This window comes from Opisthocomus hoazin, chromosome 4 (genome assembly GCF_030867145.1).
Source record: "Opisthocomus hoazin isolate bOpiHoa1 chromosome 4, bOpiHoa1.hap1, whole genome shotgun sequence".
Taxonomy (NCBI): domain Eukaryota; kingdom Metazoa; phylum Chordata; class Aves; order Opisthocomiformes; family Opisthocomidae; genus Opisthocomus; species Opisthocomus hoazin.
The window spans coordinates 66664190-66684742 of NC_134417.1; the positions used below are offsets into that span (position 1 = coordinate 66664190).

Genomic DNA, 20553 nt, shown 5'->3' on the forward strand with positions numbered 1-20553 from the left:
AGCTCTTTAACTTAACCCCCAGCTTCTGATCCATGAGCTCTAGACAGACTGGACATGGGAAAGCTCAAGCCTGATCTCGCTTAGTTCTGGTACTGGCTTTTCTTAAGTTACAGCATGCGCTCACAAAGCTAGAGCTGAGCTACAGGCAGATACGGGAAGGCACAGCAGGCCTGGTGCAGAATATGCTGTGCTAAAGGTCTGCCACACATTATCTTACGGGATAGACAGAGCCAGAGCTCCACAGTGATTAAACCGGGAAATCTCAGTCCCCAACAACTAGAGTAAAAATAAATTTATCTATGGACTTTATCATGGAATTTCCAGAGGCTGACTTGTTTTCACATTACTGGGGCTTGTCAGTCCTAGTTGCAGGCAACTCCTCACCCGATTACCGAAACGCAAAGTAGGACACAGCCATCACATGGTGTCAGTGTATGCCAGTTCTAATCATATGCAGTTCAGCCAGTAATGAGAAACCTATATTAATATGCCTACATGAAGCACTCTGCTATCAAGCTAGTCCACAAAGAACTAGTCAATGCAGTCAATGGCACATAGCGAGAGTTTTGGTTCACCCTACAGTAGTCACTTACATTCGGTATCACACACAGACACCTAAACTCATGTGTCTTGGTCTCACGAGCCTTATGCTGTGAGCAGAATTCCCCTCTCCTCCCTCAGTGCTTTAAAAAGGATAACTTTCAGGAACATTAGTTCAGAGAATTACAGTGTCAGAGGGATGCAGAACTCAACCCAACCTTTGCAGTTTCACCTCCATTTTGCCACTTCATTCCAGTCTACTTCTAAATGGAGTAGTGAGCTTACTTTTTCTCTTTCCCCAGTAGCCAAAATATCCTCAGTGTTTGAATACAGCAAATAAACAGATGGAGAATGGGCTTGAACTGCATTCTTTGCCAGAACTGGGCAAGCATTTGTGATGTAGGATGAGGTTATCCTTCTCAGGAGGTGAGTGGGGTAACACATTTGTTTTCCCCACATGAACAACCATCTGTTGAAGATGATAAACAGGGGAAGTACATAGGACCTCCACTGTTCTAGAAAATCAGATCTTCTTCCATTGTATACGGGATCTACTTTTTCAGAAAAGCATTTCAGACCAACCTATTTGCAGTGACAGTATGGCAAGCCAGAAAAGTGAGAACATCTCATTTTATCGATGATGAAGTAGTTTCTACTTCACAGTAGAGGAATAACAACATTCCTGACACTGGCCAGCAAAGCTTGAGAGCTGACAACCTTCACCTTCTTGCTGCCCCCCTCTTTTTGAGAGAAGCCAGATCAGAGGAGTATCTCCCTTCTCAGAGCAGGGACAGTGTAATGTTGTCCTCACTGGGATTTTACCTCCTGGAGCATTAGAGAGCAGGAGAACAGCAAGTTGGAGCTGAGGCAGACACCCAGCAGAGCTTGAATGTGCAGACTATTATCCTATCTGAAAAGGTAGGTTGCAGGTAGACGTACAGACCTCCTTCCACTGCTGTATGGCAGTGAGGGATTCAGCCTGAGCGGAAGTCAGGCCATGGCTTTTCTGCTGCTGCTTTCTCCTAGGTGTGCCCTTCAGCCAAGGGCAGTTGTGCAGTGCTTTGGAGGGTCCAACTGTTGAAGGCTACATGGGGCTGCCATTCTGGGGCAACGTGAGAGTCTCTGTACAGTGAAGGAATGTGTCCCAGAGACCTCTCAGAAAACATTTGGCATAGTCTACCTCTTAATCAACTCCAGAATGGAAAAAGCAGCACAAGTGAAATGTCTCTCAATGCCTACGAATACCTAAATTCAAGTCCAATTATAGAAGGAGGTGGGGAAAAGTAAAAAGCATTTTTTTTCTCAGGCTCCAGAGCCAAGGTCTGTGTGCTTTTGAAGTCATCCTACAAGGAAGAAAAGAAAAGGCTGAAGCTTACTGTGACCTAAATAAAGCAAAAGAATTAGGTACTTGTGATCAAAGGGTTGAATGATGCATATACACATCTCCCTAAATAATAAAGTGGGTGAGGGAAATGACATGTCATTATTCCTCTGAAATAAAGCAAATTACCTGTTCTGAAAAGAGGAATTAATCTGTTTTTATACAGTGAAGAATAATGCCACATTATTTCTTCTAAAATTAGCAGCTGACAAGCTGAGACTTCAGTGCTCATAGCAGCTGGCTCTCTGGCACCACACTGTACTTGCCACAATGAAGCTTTCCTTTACCAGTTTTGTAAGGTTTGGTGAGGAATAGCCATTACCACAAAGGCCTACATCCACTGAGCTCCATTTCTTTCTTTCTTTCTAGAGAAGCAATGTGCAGAAAACCTGATACTGACATTTCAAAACAGCTACAGAACTTTGAATGAACTCGAAGTCCTCTTTTGGCAGCTTAATCGTAAATGAAAGATCTTTCCAACCAACTGTACTCTTCATTAGTTGCTTTCCAAACCAGAAGCAAGAGTGTGACTATCTCATCCTAAAATTCTGCATTTTGACATTTCCAGTGTCCAAGGCAGGCAGCGAAAGAGTGAATTCTGAAAGCTGAAGTCAGACTCATCTAAGTAAATACGGGGTTTCTTTTTTCTTCCCTCAAACTCTAAGGCTTCAGACACTGAATAACTGGAGCACATAACCATAGTAATAGCTGAACAATTTATCTTAAAAAGATAATGGCTATATTTTATCACATGAATGCATAGGAACAGCGTAGAGACTTCTCAAACCACTCTTTCGAGGAATTCCCCTCTGTTTGCTGTTCATGTTTTGAGTGACAGTATGAAGGGCTCAGCATTCATAAAGAGGCTTAGGAGATTGAAAACCTGAGAAGTCATTTCCATCAGACCTGGGAGACCAAAAATACAGAGCTAATCTATCCCCTAGAGAGTATACCACTTCCGTGGAATAACCAAACTTTCCTGACTCTCCTTTACTGACACAGGGCCATATTCATGTCCAAGTAATGTGCAGAGAAATCCCTAGCAGCAGATTGGAAAGAAAACAGAGTTAAACTTTCTCTCCCCCACATACCTAAGCAAAGTTTCTCTGTGTTTAAATATTAAAACTTCACTTTTGTTGATGTTTTTTCCTTGACTTTGATGATACAGAGAATATAAAAGATAATAAATCTAATCACCAAAACCACTTACCACTATTTCATGCTTCCCATCACAGGTTTGACCTAGACAGTTTGAAGTCCGTAATTTTTTATGTTTGCATTTATCTTTTTTCGCACAAGTGAAGAACAAGAGCTTTCTCTCTGTTCGGTGGCAAGACAAGCCACATTGCCCTCTGTGCTTGCTGTCCTGACTGCCAGGCCTCACAGCAGCACACCGTTTTTTTTTTATTTTCTTGAAGGGTAGGAGGTTGTCCTCTTGTCTACCCAAGAAAAGGATTTTGTAATAGTTGAGGAGCTCCTTGGAAAAACGCAAGAAGGACCTACTGGAAGAAGTTGCCTCCTCAAGAGAGACTGGCCTGTTCAGAAAGGCAAGTCTGCTAACGAGTGTTGGAGTTGCAGCCCTGAGAGAGGTGAACACAGCAAAGCCGTGTCTTCAACTCCCCATATCCATCGGCTCTTGCACTGGATAAAGGCCCTGTGTCAGGGAGGAAGGGAAGCCTCTCCATCTTATCTAAGAATGACTCCATGATACTGCTCCAGGGTTGAGCACCTACCAGTCTCAAGCCAGGAAGGCAAGGCCTCAGTGGCAAACCCCATCTTCTCGAGGCTTCAGCAGCCCTCGGAAAGACAAGCAGAGATGAGCTGGACTGAACCAGGGAGGCTTCCGAGGCAGCCTCTCCCACTGAGAAGGCAAAGCTGTCAGGACATGCTGCTCAAGAAGCAGTGTCCAAGCAACAGGGTTGCCCACGCTTGAAGTCACTATTTCATATAACAGCTGACCATGGTAAACTTGTGGTCTGGGAAAGCAGAATCTGAGTATCTAGCTCAGCAGACTTCATTTCTAATTTCTTAAAGGCAGACCTGATAACCCAGTTGTGGAAAGAAAGCTGGCTATGTTTAACCACTGTATCTTCCCTGAAAGTAACTTATATTTAGACAGATTTACTCACATATCTTTTGCAACCTACTTGAATCTTCTTCTGTGTGGACCCTGGTGAAGTTCTACACTATCTGCTGCAGGAAAGCACACAATTGTTGAACCTTTCTTGATGCTTCATTGTTAACAGCAAAAAATTAGAGTCAAGACTGTCTTCAGTTTTTCTTTTCTTCTTTTACCTGCTTTGTAATAATGTGTAAATTACATCAGGCTAATGTACAGTTTTACATTCCATTTAAATGGTTTCAACTGACCTGCAATCAGTGTTCTGCAGTACACCACTGGCAAGTGTGTAGTCTAAGGAACAGTTAGATCAGCACTCCTCTACTAACTACTCCACATATTTACTTATCAACAGGAAAGCCAAACAGCTAAGAAACAGCTCCATGAGTGCAGACAATATAACTGTCAGCAGAGAGAAAGCAGGACTGTCCACATCAAAGTGTGTAAGCCTCCTTTTTCAGCACATGGAGCTAAATTGTAACTTCTCCTCAGATTCACCTACTGGAGGGGGACACAATTACACTGACCAAATATCTGAGGCCAACTTTCCATCACTGCCTTTTTATAAAGAATTGAATGAATAACTTCCTTGAGAAAGCAAGGAAAATGGAATAAAGCACTATTTTAATTATATTCATAATGATTTATTTGAAAATATGTTCTCATTATACTATTATCTAAGCACAACCCATTGTAAGGCAGAAGTAGTTTGGTTCCACCTGAATTTAAAGTCATTATTATAATTATTCTCACCAGAACAGCCATTAATCACATAAACAATACCTGGCTTGCGGAAAATATGTGATAAGTAGCGATATTAAGATGTACTATTATTTTTCTTACATTCTTTAAGTCTTACTTGAATAATTATTTTCTATGAAAATGTTTTTTTGGAAAAAAAAATCTTACCTTCAGATTGATGCGTGGCAAGAGGTGTCTGGGTCTCCTTGGAGTAGGATACCACCTCCCGAGGTAAGAAATCAACCTGGGTAATCTTTGACACCCCTAGTTTGTGCAGTCTCCGTCTAAGATGGAATACATGACATCAGAAGGTTAGTCATGTTAAATGTAAATCAGCAGAAGGAACAAGAGTGATTGCTTTTATGAGCAGGATAAAAAAAAATACTTCAGTGTTTTCTAAGATGAAACACAATACACTATGTATGAGAAGCACCTAATTGCAGTGAAGAAAATTAACCTGGGAACCATTTACCATAATAAAATACAGTTACTGAACCTCCAGATCATGCTGCTGAGAGGGACTAAATCAGAGAGAGAAATGACCTGCTTGTGCCCCTCATAACATACAACAAAATTCTCTTCCATACCATCATTACTACCAAGTTCTGCCTGCTCAAATTAGTTAATCCTGAGCCTGAGATACACGACAGTGGAAAGAACACAGTGGGTGTCAACCAGGCTGGATTAGGACTATCAGATATTCACCTGAGAGCAACAACAGAATTGGCAAGGTGGGTAATTTCCATAAAGAAAGAGATTCTCAGTTCCACAAGAGTCATGAGCAGTGGAATTGATGTGGGTTTATGACTAGTAGAGTCATAATGCAAGGGTTGGAGGGAAGCTCCGAGACACAGCTGGAACAGGACAAGCATAGTCTCCTTTTTATACTACTTCCCTTACTTTAAATAAATCATATGAAATAAATCAGTAGAGCCAACTAACTGTAAGTGGGAAAGGGAAAAAGAAGAGAGACAGCTGAACATGGTCATGAACACTTTTAGTCATACACAGCTCACTCAACAGCAAGGGGAAAAAACAGTTGATTTATTTCCTGAATACTATTTGACTGTCTGTAGGGAGGGAAGAATAAACAAACAGTTATTTGCAAGTGTTTTACTGGAAAAAAAACTTCCAACTTTCAGCAGAGAAAGGAATCTGCACATAATAAACAAATCAACTAAGTAAGTCCAGTTGCCTACATCAACATGTGAAAGCATGCTAATATGTTTATGGGAAAAAAATTCATGGACATGATGTTTCTGAACGGCCGTGTCATTAGAGAAAGCAATTTGAAACAGCAGAAAATTCATAGACGTTATCCACATCCCATATCCTCTCTGTTTTCCAGATTGTCGGAAGAACAGCGGTCAAAGGTTTCTTAATCTAATTCATTTACAGTGGTTTAGGTATTCAATTAAGATTGATAAGAAAGGAAATGGGAGCCTCAAAAGGAAATTGTCATCATGGGATGACAACCACTGAACTCTTCGGCTGGTTAATGCTACATCACCTAAATATTTTTCTAATCTGTCTTTCTGGCTGAGTTGTTACTAAGCTGAATACAATTAGATTCAGCAGGTAATCAGTATGAATCAGCTGCACCATGTAACAAACCACTAGAGCAGAAATAGTTGTTACAGCTCTGAGTCTTTCTTCTTTTCAAAGAGGAAGATTTAACAAGTCTCCCTCCTTATAACCACCTGCGACTTTGCCAATATGAACAACAGCTATGATTGTCTGAAAATCCTGTGTGGGGGCAGAAAAACTTCTATAGCTTGTGATATACTTCAGCTAACGAAAGTTTTAGTAGCGTTACATTTTTGTAGCTGCTTTAACTGAGGGTTTGTGTGAATTCAAGCTTTAATAAATATCCCAACCCAGCAAAATCTCATGTGCTTTTCCCTCCTTCAGCACCAGATGTGAAATCTCTGTCGCCTACTTGTTCAGTTAGATTTTCCTGTGTAACCAGTCCTTTGCTGCCCCAGGCTACTGGTTCTATTTACCGAGATTCTTAAACCTTCTGCATTGAAGAAGCTTCTTGACTGTGGTCTTGGTTAAGCATAATCTCTAATTACTTATGTCTAATCTGGGCCTAATTAGAACCTCACCTAATTCTAACAACAGTTTCACATGACGTCACTCCATATCTCCTCAACTGCCTGAGGATGGGGAACATCAGTCCTAACGGAAAGACAGATTTAACCGCTAGCTGCATTGGCCTCTTTGTAAACTGCTAAACAAGAAGTGAGCTTCATCCCAGAGCACTGTGCAGACAGAATGCGTGGAATTTTTCACCTAAAACATTTCTAGTTCAGGAACTGCTGATGACTGTACAAACATCTAGTGTTGCCCATATCCTAGTATAATTACTGATGAAGACCGGGAGGTCTCTCTTCATCTGAAGAAATGTGGTCTCTTAGTTCTTTTTTGCCCCATTAAGCAATCCATAATGGCTCTTGCACAACTAAAAGTTGGCCTAGCCCTTGGTCCCAAGCACTCAGGGCCAACTGGAGCATCCTTTCAGTGTCTGGACTCTACCAAATTTGGACTGTAATGTTCTAGTCTCTGGTTCTTTTTAGGGCAGTACTAAACTGTCCCTTTCCCATCCACATTTTTCATCTGAGCTGCTCATAATTCTTATCATTTACAGTTTGCCGACTCTTCATCTTAGAGAACACATAAGCTTTGAAGGATTCCTTTCAAAACTGCCTATGGGATGTCAGTAGGAGGACAGTGATCAAAGTCCAGGCATCAAAATTGATTCCCCTATATGAGCCAGAAGAAAGATGTATCTGCTAGAAGTATTTAACTACACACACCATTTGCATGCTGACTGCAGGATTTCTTTTGCATTGGTATTGTTTTTTATCTAGTCTTATGACACCAGAGGGAAGCCTGGTTCCCTCTTTAACTCTGCCTTGGTCTTGAAGAGGTTTTTCTTTCAAAAGGGGCAGGGTTTTTCTGTTATGGAATATACCTGTAGATTTACTCTTTGGCTTCTCTTCTGTCTTTGCACTGACGGTTCATAAAAGCTTGAAGTCTTGTGGCTGTACGCACGGTTATCTCTACCCAAGTCAAATAAACCACCTTGCCTTGCACGGCCATTTGAGGAACTTTGCTCCTGGGAGTGCTCTTCTTTTAATCCAAGCTTCTGGGAAAGAGCAGCTGAGATTTCTATAAGGTTTCTGTATATTAAACCAGCTCAAGAAACTCTACCTTTTTGGTATGGTCCAGGTAAAGTTGTAGAAGCTGAATCTCTTTGAAGCCACAGACAAATGGAAATTACTAACATTCCTAACAGCTCTGGATGTGGAGGAGGCCTGTACAGAAAGCTCTCCAAATGCTTTCAATTCCCTCTGATCATCTTGCCTGGTGAATTGCCCTAACTGCAGCTGGGAGCGCTGTCAATCAGTGGTTAAAGGGAAATTGTTGATTTTCTTATAGAATGGTGAATGAATTTCACATGAACTAGTAAAAGCATAAGACACTTGCCTTAAGACTCAGACAGACAAGCCTGTAAGTTTGTAGGTAGAGCAACTTCTTCAACACAGAGATTTGGATTTGCCTATGACTTAAGTTCTGCAGAACTTGAGGGACAGCTACATATCCTTTTTAGAGAACCAGTTTATCCTAAATATCTCTGCAAGTAGGCATTTCTAAATTATTTAAATTAAATAATTTTTTCAGATTATTCGGGTAGAGAAGTTCCATCCCAAACTAGAAAATATTAATTTTAGCTCTAGTAGAATTTAAAAAATGCTTGATTGGCCTGAACTCAACTAAGATGTCAATTACTCTTGGACCATGATCAGATTTAAGTGCACAACTATAAGCACTTATACAGCTCCTAAGGAAAAAGGGGAAATTGTCACTGCATATGGAAACAGCATAACTACGGCAAAGACAGGAAGGCAGGGAAAACTACCTTGCAAATGATTCAGAGAGAAAAGTCTGAATCAACAGGTACAAACAAGACCATTGTAACTGTACATGCACATTTAAGTGCCACAATAATAACATTTCATCTGTAATGAAATAGTTATTTGTATTGTGCTTCAGGCAACAGAAATAGCAGCTTATCTTTTCATGAATTTCTTTAAATAGTTGGTTTTTTCCACAAAGATGGCTTTGCTGAAGCTTCTTATTGATGAAACTAAAAAAAGGAAACTTATAGTCTTCTTGAGTCAACAAAGCAAATGAAAATCACATAAAACCAGCTCAACTGGGAAGCATTTTTAACACAATTCTTGCAAAGAAATGATAAACAAATAACAAAAAGAGCTGACATATACCCAAGTTCAGAGTCAGACTGGAGCTGCAGCACTGAGGGGTCTGTGTCCCATTGCAAGGTCCTAGGGTGGTAATCAGCCGTGCAGCACAAAGGAGGGGGAAAAAAGAACACACAGAATTAACTGAAAGGATGAACAAAACCCCATCACATTAGTTACATGCTCTAGGTAGTACATTCAACCTCAAAGTGCAAGGGACAGCCACAGTATGTCAAACAAGGTTTGTATGTCAAACTGTGACGAGGCAGGTAACTTATAAAAATCAAGTAGTATTGATAAACAAAGGGAAGAAGCTGAGTTTCCTTTCAGATATTGGCTCATGAAACTTTTTGTTTTCTTCTTCTGAAAGATTTCTAACTCTTTAACTATGGTTGATGCATTCACAATAATCTGTAACATCTGCAGGCACAATTTATTGTAATCATGTTTTTATGGTAAGGTGGACTGAGCACTAGCCATGAACTCCGCTGAAGAGTCTAGCCCTTCGCATGCTCCTGAGACTGACAGTAAGCCACCCTGCGAAACAGTGCTCTGGGCACGAACATCGTATAGTGCGTACGCCAATAAATGCACACTGACACCAGCTCTGACATATTCTGGGGGCATCTGGGACAAATAAGCAAATTCTTCTTCTTTTCCTCTGGATAAGATTTCTGGGGAAGAGGGGAATGATACATCTGGGGAAATCAGATCTATGACAGTCTCCTAACGCACTGCTGCCGTATGGGTCTGCCACCAAATGTACAGATGCTCCAGAGGTATGGTCTGAAGACGTTGTTCCTTGGACTGCAGTGCTACTTGCCATGCTCCAAACACCTCTAAAACACTTTGCTAACACTCACAGAGCCTTTCTGGAGTCCTGTGAAATACATATAATCCCCCAATTTAGAAATACAAAAATTGACATATTGAGGCCAACATTTTCAAAAGTTCCTACTCATTTCCTGGCTCTTGATTTTACTTTATTTTTCCTCCCTTGGGAAGCCACATCTCATATGCAAGAAAACTGCTGGAAGCCATGACAGAATCAGGAATACAAGTTTGGCTCCTGAGCACTTTTTCCTGTAGTATGAACACTAGATTCTGCATTGCTCTCATTAGCAGAGGCTAAAGCAAAGGGAAGCACTCCTTTACTAAAGCAAGCAAGTCATGCAGACACACTGGATAATGATAGTCCTCAAAATTAAAAATTCCCCTCATTTCTTCTGAATACAAACTTTGAGGATACAGAGAACATAATATTACCATGTTCAGCCAAAACCAACCATATAACCTGCCATGCTCAATTTACACAAGCCTTTCTGCAACAATAGCAACCTCTGCCAATGAATTACTCATATAAACTAACAAGTTATTGAATTAGGTTAGAAATAGATCTCTTAAAGCCACATAATTTTCCTACCTCCTGTACTTAGTAAACTCACCCATTCTATTACCAGTTATAACTCATTCTCTGGAGAGACAGACAAAGGCATGTGCTGCACTCTGTTGTGTCAGAGTGAAAGAGAATCAATCTCAACACCCTGTATGTACAAAAAAAATGAAGAATCGTAATGCGAAGGTGCTTTCCCATGCAACGTAAGGGCACTTCTTCCCCTCAGCTTCTTATGATGTACAGTGATGTGTACTGGCATGAAAGACTTTACAGTGACACAGAAAGTCTTCTCCAAAATGAAACTCTATTACAAAAAGGTCAGAGAAAAAACAGTACAGTAATAAACAACAGATTTTTTCCTTGTAACTTGACTGTAGCTCAAGTACAGTGAAAAGGAAAGTGGATGTAAGGATCCGAATGCTTGAAGTAAGACAAAGGCATCAGTGACTAATGCATTATAGATAATCCATTAAAAATGCTATCTGTGTGAAAATGACTCTTGTAATGTCATGAAGGTTAGCAGCATATATTAGGACTTCCCATGTAAATGCCAGTTTCAAATCTTATAGCTGCCTAGGGGCTACTTATACATGCAAGTCCAGGTTTTCCAAACACTCAAAAGAAAACATACATAACACATTTTAGTTTTTAACACCCCCCTCCATCCACTTTCAAACCTACAAAATTTCCCAAGAGATAAAGATGATTCCGTCAGAAAGAACTCCATTATCATCTGATTAAAACAAAAGCTTGTCACAGGTCTCTAAAGAGGTATAGCCCCTCCATTCCAACTCTAAGAATCCAGACCAAGGTACAAAAGAAGGCACAGTTACCTTGCACTCAGCTGAATGCCTAAACAAAATAAATTTAGAGATCTCACACACTCAAGACAGCACTAAAATCCCCAAAATATTAGAACAGCAACACGCATGGTTCGGGCCATCATTTGTTACAAGCAGACCAGACATGTAGCAGAGACATGTTCTTCCCTTAAGTACTTCATTATCTGGATTCTGACGTAGAGACTTCACCATTCTTGACACTGATATGTACTTTTATCAACAATTCTCCCTGACTCCTGATTATACCTGTTTTCAGCAGTTGTAGTGCATCTGCAAAACATTTCCTAGATTTCTGCTCCTAATGGTAATTATTCTCTCTGCATCATTGTGTTAACACTTGCAAAGGCTTGAAAAATAGAGAAGGAAGCAATCTGCTGTGTTGTCCTCTCAGGCTTGGCTGAGCAATGTTATCACAGAAAATGAGGCTGCAGGTAGCAGACCTCCAGGTTTCAAGTCTCTTGCCCTAGGAGACACAGAACGCAAGTGGCTACACTCACACAGTGGAGGCTGGAGAGCACAGGGAGCGACTAGATGTTTCAAGGAACAGTATTGATTTATCCTTTGCCTCTTCCTTGCACCTGAAGCACGTCTGCAAATCAAAATGAAAGTGAGTGAACAGTAAAGATGTAATCTGGACCTGCAATGTAGCCAGTTTCCATGGCAATAACATTGAAAAAGAAATAGATTCTTTGAAGATTAGCAACCCAAAGATGATGTTGAATAGCCTGTGCTGTCATCCAGACTAGGAAATTAAAGCTAATCTGTTTGTGATGAGCAGACATAGCATATGACATTCCTTGATCGTTTGGATGAGCATCACCATTATGCTTGTTCTCCTGTGGACAGTTCTTAGTGGGGATTGTGAAATGCCATTGGATCCCAGTGCAAAAGCGGTGCCAATCTTTTTTCAAACCTAATGCACGAGTTTTTTCTCCAGAGATTTCATAATGAAGAAAAGAGCTAAGTGCTGTTCCTCTTTTTTCGTCTTCATAAAAGAAAGCTGACTTCCAGTCACCCAAAGACAGGGGCAGAGGGAGCAACATTACAGAGCCCAAAGTCAAGTGCATAGCCCAGAACTGTTTGACCAGTAGGTCAGCACTCAGGCAGAGGTGCTCCCACTCTGGACCCTTTCAGAGAGCACAAGTTGGTGAAAGTCCCCCTGAATGGATTCAACAGATTTTGGCACAGATCTATGTAGAAGAGATACAAAATATTGACATTTACCTTAACATTTTTATGGGGAAAAGAGAGGAGCATTAGGCCAAGCAGGGAAAAGTAGTGCTCCCTTGGACTTTCCAGTCCTTTCACACATCTGCTGCAGACCATCCGAACTGAGCCTCCTCCTGGGAGGGCACACGGCATGGGAAGGGTCTCTGAAAACTCGCCGAGCACAAGCAGCCCAGGCAGGACTAAGCCAGACCAGCCCGTTCCCACCACCCAGACAGCACAGACACTGTTTTACTCAGAACTACCCAACATTGTTTCAAAGCTGGTTGCTGTATCAGTCTCCCACACAGTGACAAACAATAGCCCTGCTATTAATCTTCCTTTTACGCATTTGGTGCACAACAACTGCCCTTGGCTGATTGTGGGATAAAAAGCTGTAACTATTATCAAATAACAGATTGTTCTAAAGCAGCTTGAAGGGAATGAGGACTTTCAGATCTTGCACTATGTAGACAAGATACGAGTGTTACTACCTCTCTTTAAACTGATCTGCTTTCACTCCCTTTAGATAGGCGTATTTTAGTATTCTCTTTTTGCCCAGTATTATGATCTCAATAATCTATTTTTTTCTCAAATTTAGGACAGTATTAATGCTGATACTGTTCCAGCTCTTAGTACTGAAAAAGTATCAGATGCATCTCATTTCTCCCCAGTAAGTAGGGGAATAACTTGCAGAAAGAAACGAATGGGAGGAAGAGACCCAGATGTCATACATTTATTAACAGGTTGGATGGCAAAACAGCTTGTTACATTTTTCTATTCTGAATAAATGTCTAAAGCATTACGGAGATATTCAGAGCACAGTTTTAAGAGGACAGAGAGCATTACAAAATTTAAGGTGGGAGGTGACAGGAATTTGAACAGAAGCATTCCCTTTTCTGTACTACCATTACCATGGAAAACCAGGCACTCTGCCATCTGTTATGATGCCCTGTGGAACCTTACTTCCAGAAGATTTTATTCTGATTGCATAATGTTGATTATGTAGATTAAAAATGAGGAAATGACTAAAATAAATAAACTAAAACTAAAAACAAAATATTTGAACTCTCTTAGAAAGTTCCCAACCTTCAAATGTATTAATTAAGCATGGATTCTGTCATCTAAAACCATCTGGAATCCATGAGAACTTCTCATCTGATTTAAACAACTTTGGGTCTGGCCTCAGTGGTAGTATACAAAATATGTAAAGCATCAGTGCCAATACATATCCTTATTAAATTATCATCATCAAATGATATTTAATATGCAGAATCACGGTCAGATTGCAGTACAGCTTGGCTCTGGTAAGTGCCCCAGTCCAACACTTTTCATTCAACCAGTGTGCAATTTGCTGGCAGCTTAGCTGTGACTCTGCTTCCCTGAAGCGAAAATCAAATCCTCCCTCATCTGTTGCTGACGCCACAAAACACGTGTTCTGCATGACTTCTTTTCTCCCCCCACTCTCCCTTCCCAGGTCAAGAGCAACCCGGCCTGAAAATCCATGCTTTTGAAAATAGCTACTCACAGAAATACAGCAAACCCTGCTTTCCCAAGGGGTCTCTCGCAGGGCAGAAATCTCTTTCCCGCACTGCAAATCACACCTTCAAGCAGAACTAGAGGAAAACAAACACCATATTGTGGCATCTCCTGTCACCAAGAGCTGTTGTACATTCCAGACCAGAAGAAAACTGCACTGACAGTGTACCGAGTCCCGAGTTATCTGCTGAACTGAGATCTCCGTAAGTATCTCTAATGAAGCACCGTTAGACCTGACAGGTCCTAAACTCAGCATCTTCACTTGCAGCAACAGCAAGGTCCTAAAATGACCCTTTGTGTGGGAAATAGCTATGCCCTCCTAACCCTAAAATACAGTGAAGGAGTGTGCCATGACTCCACAGATTCAGCTGCACTGAGGTTTTCAGAGATCAAAGGCTGATCACATTAAGCAGAGCATAGATCGCTACTAAACTGAAAGACCAGAAATAGAGGGCCTCACCCACAGCATACGGACTCACCCACAGCATACGCAGTCTCAAAGCACCTTTGCTTACCACAGTAATGCTTCTAAAATGATGTGAATGTGACTAGTCAGGCACCTAAATGAAGTGCTCCAGCAGTGAAACCTGTCACCACAGGCTCTCGGCATAGGAACAGAAAGGCAGGAGATTGCTCCATGCAGCAGTTCTGAGCACCCAACTTTTGATTCCAGCTACAAGGAGGTTTTAGAGGTGGTTGTCCACAAAGAATGGGGGGGGGGGGGAGCAGCCCAGCTAACCTGGGTGGGTGACTTGGGAGGGTCAGTAAAGAAGATAGAGCCAGACTTCTCTTGGTGGTGCCCAGTGACCGGATAAGAGGCAATGGACACAAGCTGAGAAAAGGAAATTACACTTAAACACAAGAAAAAACTTCTTTACTGTGAGGGTGGTCAAACACTGGAACGGGTTAACCAAGGAGTTTGTGGAGTCATCATCTTTTCAGAGACTTAAAATCCAACCGGACACGGTCTGAGCAACCTGCTCTAGGTGACCCTGCTCCGAGCACAGGGGTTGACTAGATGATCTCAAGAGATGCCTTCCCACTTCAGCCATTCTTGGTTCTGTGACTCTGTGCTCTCTCTTTCATCTCCCTGCTAGCACCCGATGAAGAGCCAAGGGGCTGTCTGCATTGACAGGAGAACGACTTGAGAGCCCGCAAACTTCAGTCTGCCTCTTGCTTTCTTTTCTTCTAGCTTCAAATGCAACTAGCAAAAGAAGTGAAGTAGGAAAAAAGAATGAACTAAAAAGTCCAAGACTGCAAAGAATAAGAGGTTTCTTGGTTTTGAGTTTGAAGCAAGGAGGAGCCCTATGCTTAAAATACAGGCTTGGATTACAATTTCCAAAAGATTCAGAACTGCTTACGTTAAGAACTGTGCACCTGCACATGGACAATATACTGAAAAACAGGTTCCACTCAACTCATTCTTAAAAATACTGGATGCAACAACTGTGAGATACAAGAACCATTCTAAAATCACGAGTAGAATACATCTCTTAAGACGCGTTTGAATACCTTTTTTCAATGCGATAACAAATAATGTCAGCAAATTACAACCCAGTATTATCTGCAATTTCATAGAATCATAGGTTGGAAAAGACCTCCAAGATCATCAAGTCCAACCATCAACCCAACACCACCATTCCTTCTAAACCATGTCCTGAAGTGCCACATCTACACGTTTTTTCAACACCTCCAGTGATGGCAACTCCACCACTTCCCTGGGCAGCCTGTTCCAATGCCTGACCACTCCTTCAGTAAAGAAATTTTTCCTAATATCCAACCTAAATCTCCCCTGATGCAGCTTAAGGCTGTTTCCTCTCATCCTATCGCTAATTACTTGGGAGAAGAGACCAACACCTGTCTCAGTACACCTCCTTTCAGGCAGCTGTAGAGAGCAATAAGGTCTCCGCTCAGCCTCCTCTCCTCCAGACTAAACAAACCCAGCTTCCTCAGCCGCTCCTCATAAGACTTGTTCTCTACACCCTTCACTAGCCTCATTGCCCTTCTCTGGACATGCTCCAGCACCTCAGTGTCCTTGTAGTGAGGGGCCCAACCCTGAACACAGTACTCCAGGTGCAGCCTCACCAGTGCCGAGTACAGGGTGATGATCATTTGCCTACTCCTGCTGGCCACACTATTCCTGACACAAGCCAGGGTGCCATCGGCCTTCTTGGCCACCTGGGCACACTGCTGGCTCATGTTCAGCTGGCTGTTGACCAACACCCCAAGGTCCTTTTCCTCCAGGCAGCTTCCCAGTCACTCCTCCCCAAGCCTGCAGCGTTGCATGGGGTTGTTGGGACTGAAGTATAGGACCTGGCACTTGGCCTTGTTGAAACGCTGTCGAGATCCCTCTGCAGGGCCTTCCTACCCTCAAGCAGATCAACACTCCCACCCAACTTGGTGTCATTTGCAAACTTACTGAGGGAGCACTCAATCCCCTCATCCAGATCATTGATAATGATGTTAAACAAGACCAGACCTAAAACTGAGCCCTGGGGGACACCGCTCATGACCAGCCACCAGCTGGATTGAACTCCATTCACCACCACTCTCTGCTCTCGGCCATTTAGCCAGTTCTTTATCCAGCAGAGAGTACACCCATCCAAACCATGGGCAGCTAGTTTCTCCAGGAGGATACTGTGAGGAACAGTGTCAAAAGCCTTACTAAAGTCTAGATAGATAACATCCACAGCCTTTCCCTGATCCACTAGGCAGGTCACCTGGCCATAGAAGGAGATCAGGTTGGTCAAGCAGGACCTGCCTTTCATGCACCCATACAGGCTGGGCCTGATCCCCTGGTTGTCCTTCACATGCCTGTTGAGCGCACTCAGGATGAATCACTCCATAATCTTGTCCGGCACCGAGGTCAGGCTGACAGGCCTGTAGTTCCTGGGATTCTCCTTCCGGCCCTTCTTGTAGATGGGTGTTACACTGGCGATCCTCCAGTCATCTGGGACCTCCCCTGTTAGCCAGGATTGCTGATAAATTATAGATTATTTCAATATGTAATCTATCCTGTATCTAGACGGAGTTTTTTTTGAAGGTCTGAATATTACCAGAGTGAATTTAAGTCTGCATAATTACTTATCTATAAAATAAGGAGGGCTGTACCTACTTTGTTGCATCAGTTTCTCCAAAGCTCCTACATTACTGTTAATTATTTGGAAAATCTGAACTAAGAAACTGTTGGTGAGATATTACTGTAGATGATTAAATACATATATGTGTATAGATAAGCTGTTTGGTTTTATTCCTTTCATTCTAGATTTTTATAATCTTAATTTTCTCCACTATAATTTTCACTTTCTGGTATTTTTTGTACATTTAAAGTGTGTCTCCAAAACAAAATACATGAAGAAGATACAAGGCTACTACTCAGAGATGGAAAAGTACCACTTGTCTCAACTGATGCTTTGCATTTAAGCCACTATTCTGTTGCCATCTGTGCTCTGTTTTGCGGATCTGTTCCACTTTGAAAGGATTGGGAAAAAGAAAATACCTTCCTTGTGCTACTTGTTTTCTGAAGCACATTATAAGCAAGATGGCTATCGGCAGTTAGGGAGGATATGCGCCTCTCAACAAGACGCTCATTTACACTCGTAGAGCAGTATGCTCCGACTTCAGCACACATTCCTGTGTTTGGATCTGGGCTGCTGATCATAAAATAAAATGCCATAATACATTCAGCAGACAAGGAGTTTGGCACCGCTCTTGGAGCACAGCCAGATACTTGGGTTTGCACTTGCACTTCCAAACAGGCTCACACCTCTGACTTCCAGTCTTCCCCAATAAAAAGAGCAACTATGACCTCCCTGAGAGCAGAGCGCTATCTTTCAGCTGCCTGGCAACCAGCACAGCCCTTCTCAGAAGTGCATGAGTTTAAAATACTCTTCTTTTTCTTTTTTAATATATATTTCTCAAAAATGATGCACAAATAATATTTAAAACCAAGGCTATGCTGCTGAATGTATTTAATAATTTTCAAAATCCACGTGACTTTTAATCAGAATGAACAATTCTGTCATGCCTTTAATCGTAAGGACATATCACGGGACCAACACCTTGTTGATTTCATTTCACAGAATTCCACTAATTAAATCGGCAGTTAAATTCATTCAATCTGCTGAACTTATTTGATATATTTAAAGACTGTCCTTTGGTTCAGGTCTGCAGTACAGAATACAGTCTCCTGGCACTGTAACAAAACATTGTCATTCTCACAATTTGTATGCTATAGCTACAGAAATCTTAGTCTGCAAATTTATGCTGGTTTACCAGGAGGGTCACTGTGAGCAACAGGCTGGATCTCCGAGGACAGAAGGTCAAATGGATGGAAGCTTCTGCTGAGCCTATGAACTGACACAGATTCACTGTAAGAGCTCGACAGCATGAACAGTCATTTTGAAAGTGCGGTAGTAAAAAACAGGTTCAGGAGGGGGAAGGCACAAGTTGTTTCGTTCTTGTACCAAACCCTGAAAATTCTTTTCTAAAACAGTATTTTCTTCTTGTTTTTTATACCAAGAACAAGTCCATGCAATAAAACAGAACCAGATGATCACAAATGTAAATAAAGAACTTGTCGGCAGAAGTTTTACATGTTATCAACTCTTGCAGGTACTTTAAAGGAACCACAGTACTCACGTTAGGACACTTTGATCCAGAGTCCATGGATATGCATGTACAGGAAGAATTCCCATAAACTTCAAGGGGCTTTGGATACAACCGCATAAAAGACAAAGTCACATTCATTAGTCAAATATAGGAAAGTCAATCCCCAGACTATCAGAGGAGTCAAAGAGGTAACCCGAAGGCTGGAACCTACAATTATCAGGTCTGCTACTATTCAGCTGAAGTAAAAGGTGAAAGATTTCAGCAGATTTTCGTTTTTGCTTCAGTGCTAAAATCCAGTAACTACTAGCTGGAAGAAGAGTTGGTGTTTCCCTTCCTTTATACAATTTATTTTGTGCTAGAAAGAGCAAAATCATTCCAGAAGGGGATGATATTTTTGCTAAGACTAAGTTGAAACAAGAGCTCATTGTATAACAGTTATCAAAAATTTTTCACATCAACAGTCAAAACATCAGAAGTTTTCATGACCCAGTTATCTGTCTTTCAATAGACCAGCTCAGAAATTATATTCTGATCTTGAATTAGTAAAGTAAATAAACACAACTAAAATTTCTGAATCAAAACCAGTCTTAAATGGAAACCAAAATGCTCTGCTTATGAAAAAATTAATATGGAATACTTAGACTGTTTCAAAAATCCTTGGGAAAAAAAAAACAAACCACGATCTGGAGATTTACCAATATCCTTCCAGTGGCAGCAATTTCCATTTTACAGATTTGAAGAAAAATCCTAAAAAATTAATAACTACTCAGATCCTCTTTTTATTTTTCCAGATTAAATATAAAATTGTGAAGGGGGACTTTTTAAGGGGCTTTTTAATAGAGTAGTGAAGGAGAAAACATCTACACGCACAAACTGCACCGGTTTAAGTATGTTAAACAGTTTAACATAGGAGGTGATCTCACACAATTTAGTTAAATCAAGATGAAATTCTGCTCAAGAGAACCATTTAAGCTGAGCTGGCCTTAGCAAGTAAGTTGTTTTGTTTTAAGAGGATTGGTGCTTTAGTCCCTAAAATCATCTGATTCTCTGACTGAATACATGCATGATATGCCTGGAAATAACTACAGAGAAGTAACTACAGCTGGGCTGATAACCTAAATGGTTAAATGGGGCTTTATACGTTAGTATTATTTTCTTCTGGGTGCAGCTGGGGCTCAGGTTTCCAAGGCATTTTATGAAGCACCCTGGGAATGGTAATCTTTCCTTCTCCCTTAATTTATAGCATGGAGATGCTTGCTAATGAGAAAAATAATCAAAGATCTAGAGGACTGAACTCAATCCATCCTTCAGGAATGAAAGCATGAAAATCCTTAATGATGCCACAGGCTCATATGCTAAAAGGATTGCAGATGATTCTAATTAATATGGACTATTCTGACTTTGTAACTGGCATGCCTCTACTTTCTAGGTCAGATATACAGACACTTGAAAGCAACTGCCAAATATCAGTCCCTAAGGAGTCTGCTTATGTTTATATGCTAAAAAAGAAAAAAAAAATGGCAGGGAGAGGCTTCAGATATCTAGGGCTTAAACATATGTTGAATATAAAACAGAAGGATTGTAGTTGTTCTTGTATAGGCACAAAAGGAGGGAAAAGGCTGCAAGAAACCTGCCTTCCTCCAGCTTCATATACTAACTCATGCAGGGCGAGCCATGATGTGTGTGAGCAGCTCAACGCAGCCACTCACGCCGAGCAGCCCACGCTCCATGGGAGGAGGACTGGCCAGCCCTGTCACTGTCCTGTAAATGGGCTGGGGGTGGGAAGCATGAGAGATTTGCAGCATCGCTTTAAAAAGCAGCAGAGTTCCTAGAGAAAGGATAGCTGAGGCAGCCAGGGTGCCCCCAGGCAAGGGGAAGAGGCTGACATTGTCACTCCTTCACAGATGCCA

General features: G+C 41.5%; 1 protein-coding gene across 5 annotated transcripts in view; it reads right to left on the bottom strand.

Annotated features, from left to right (window-relative positions):
• The window catches only part of DYNC1I1 (dynein cytoplasmic 1 intermediate chain 1), a 199695-nt gene that overhangs the window by 145221 nt on the left and 33921 nt on the right, over nt 1-20553 (bottom strand). For 3 of the 5 annotated variants that reach the window (XM_075419308.1, XM_075419309.1, XM_075419307.1), the window contains exons 5-6: nt 9074-9133; nt 4950-5065 (exon numbers count right to left, since the gene is read on the bottom strand). In XM_075419308.1, the coding sequence (XP_075275423.1) occupies nt 4950-5065; nt 9074-9133 (176 nt within the window). The remainder of the gene's footprint in view (nt 1-4949; nt 5066-9073; nt 9134-20553) is intronic. The other 2 variants (XM_075419310.1, XM_075419312.1) reach the window with 1 other exon arrangement.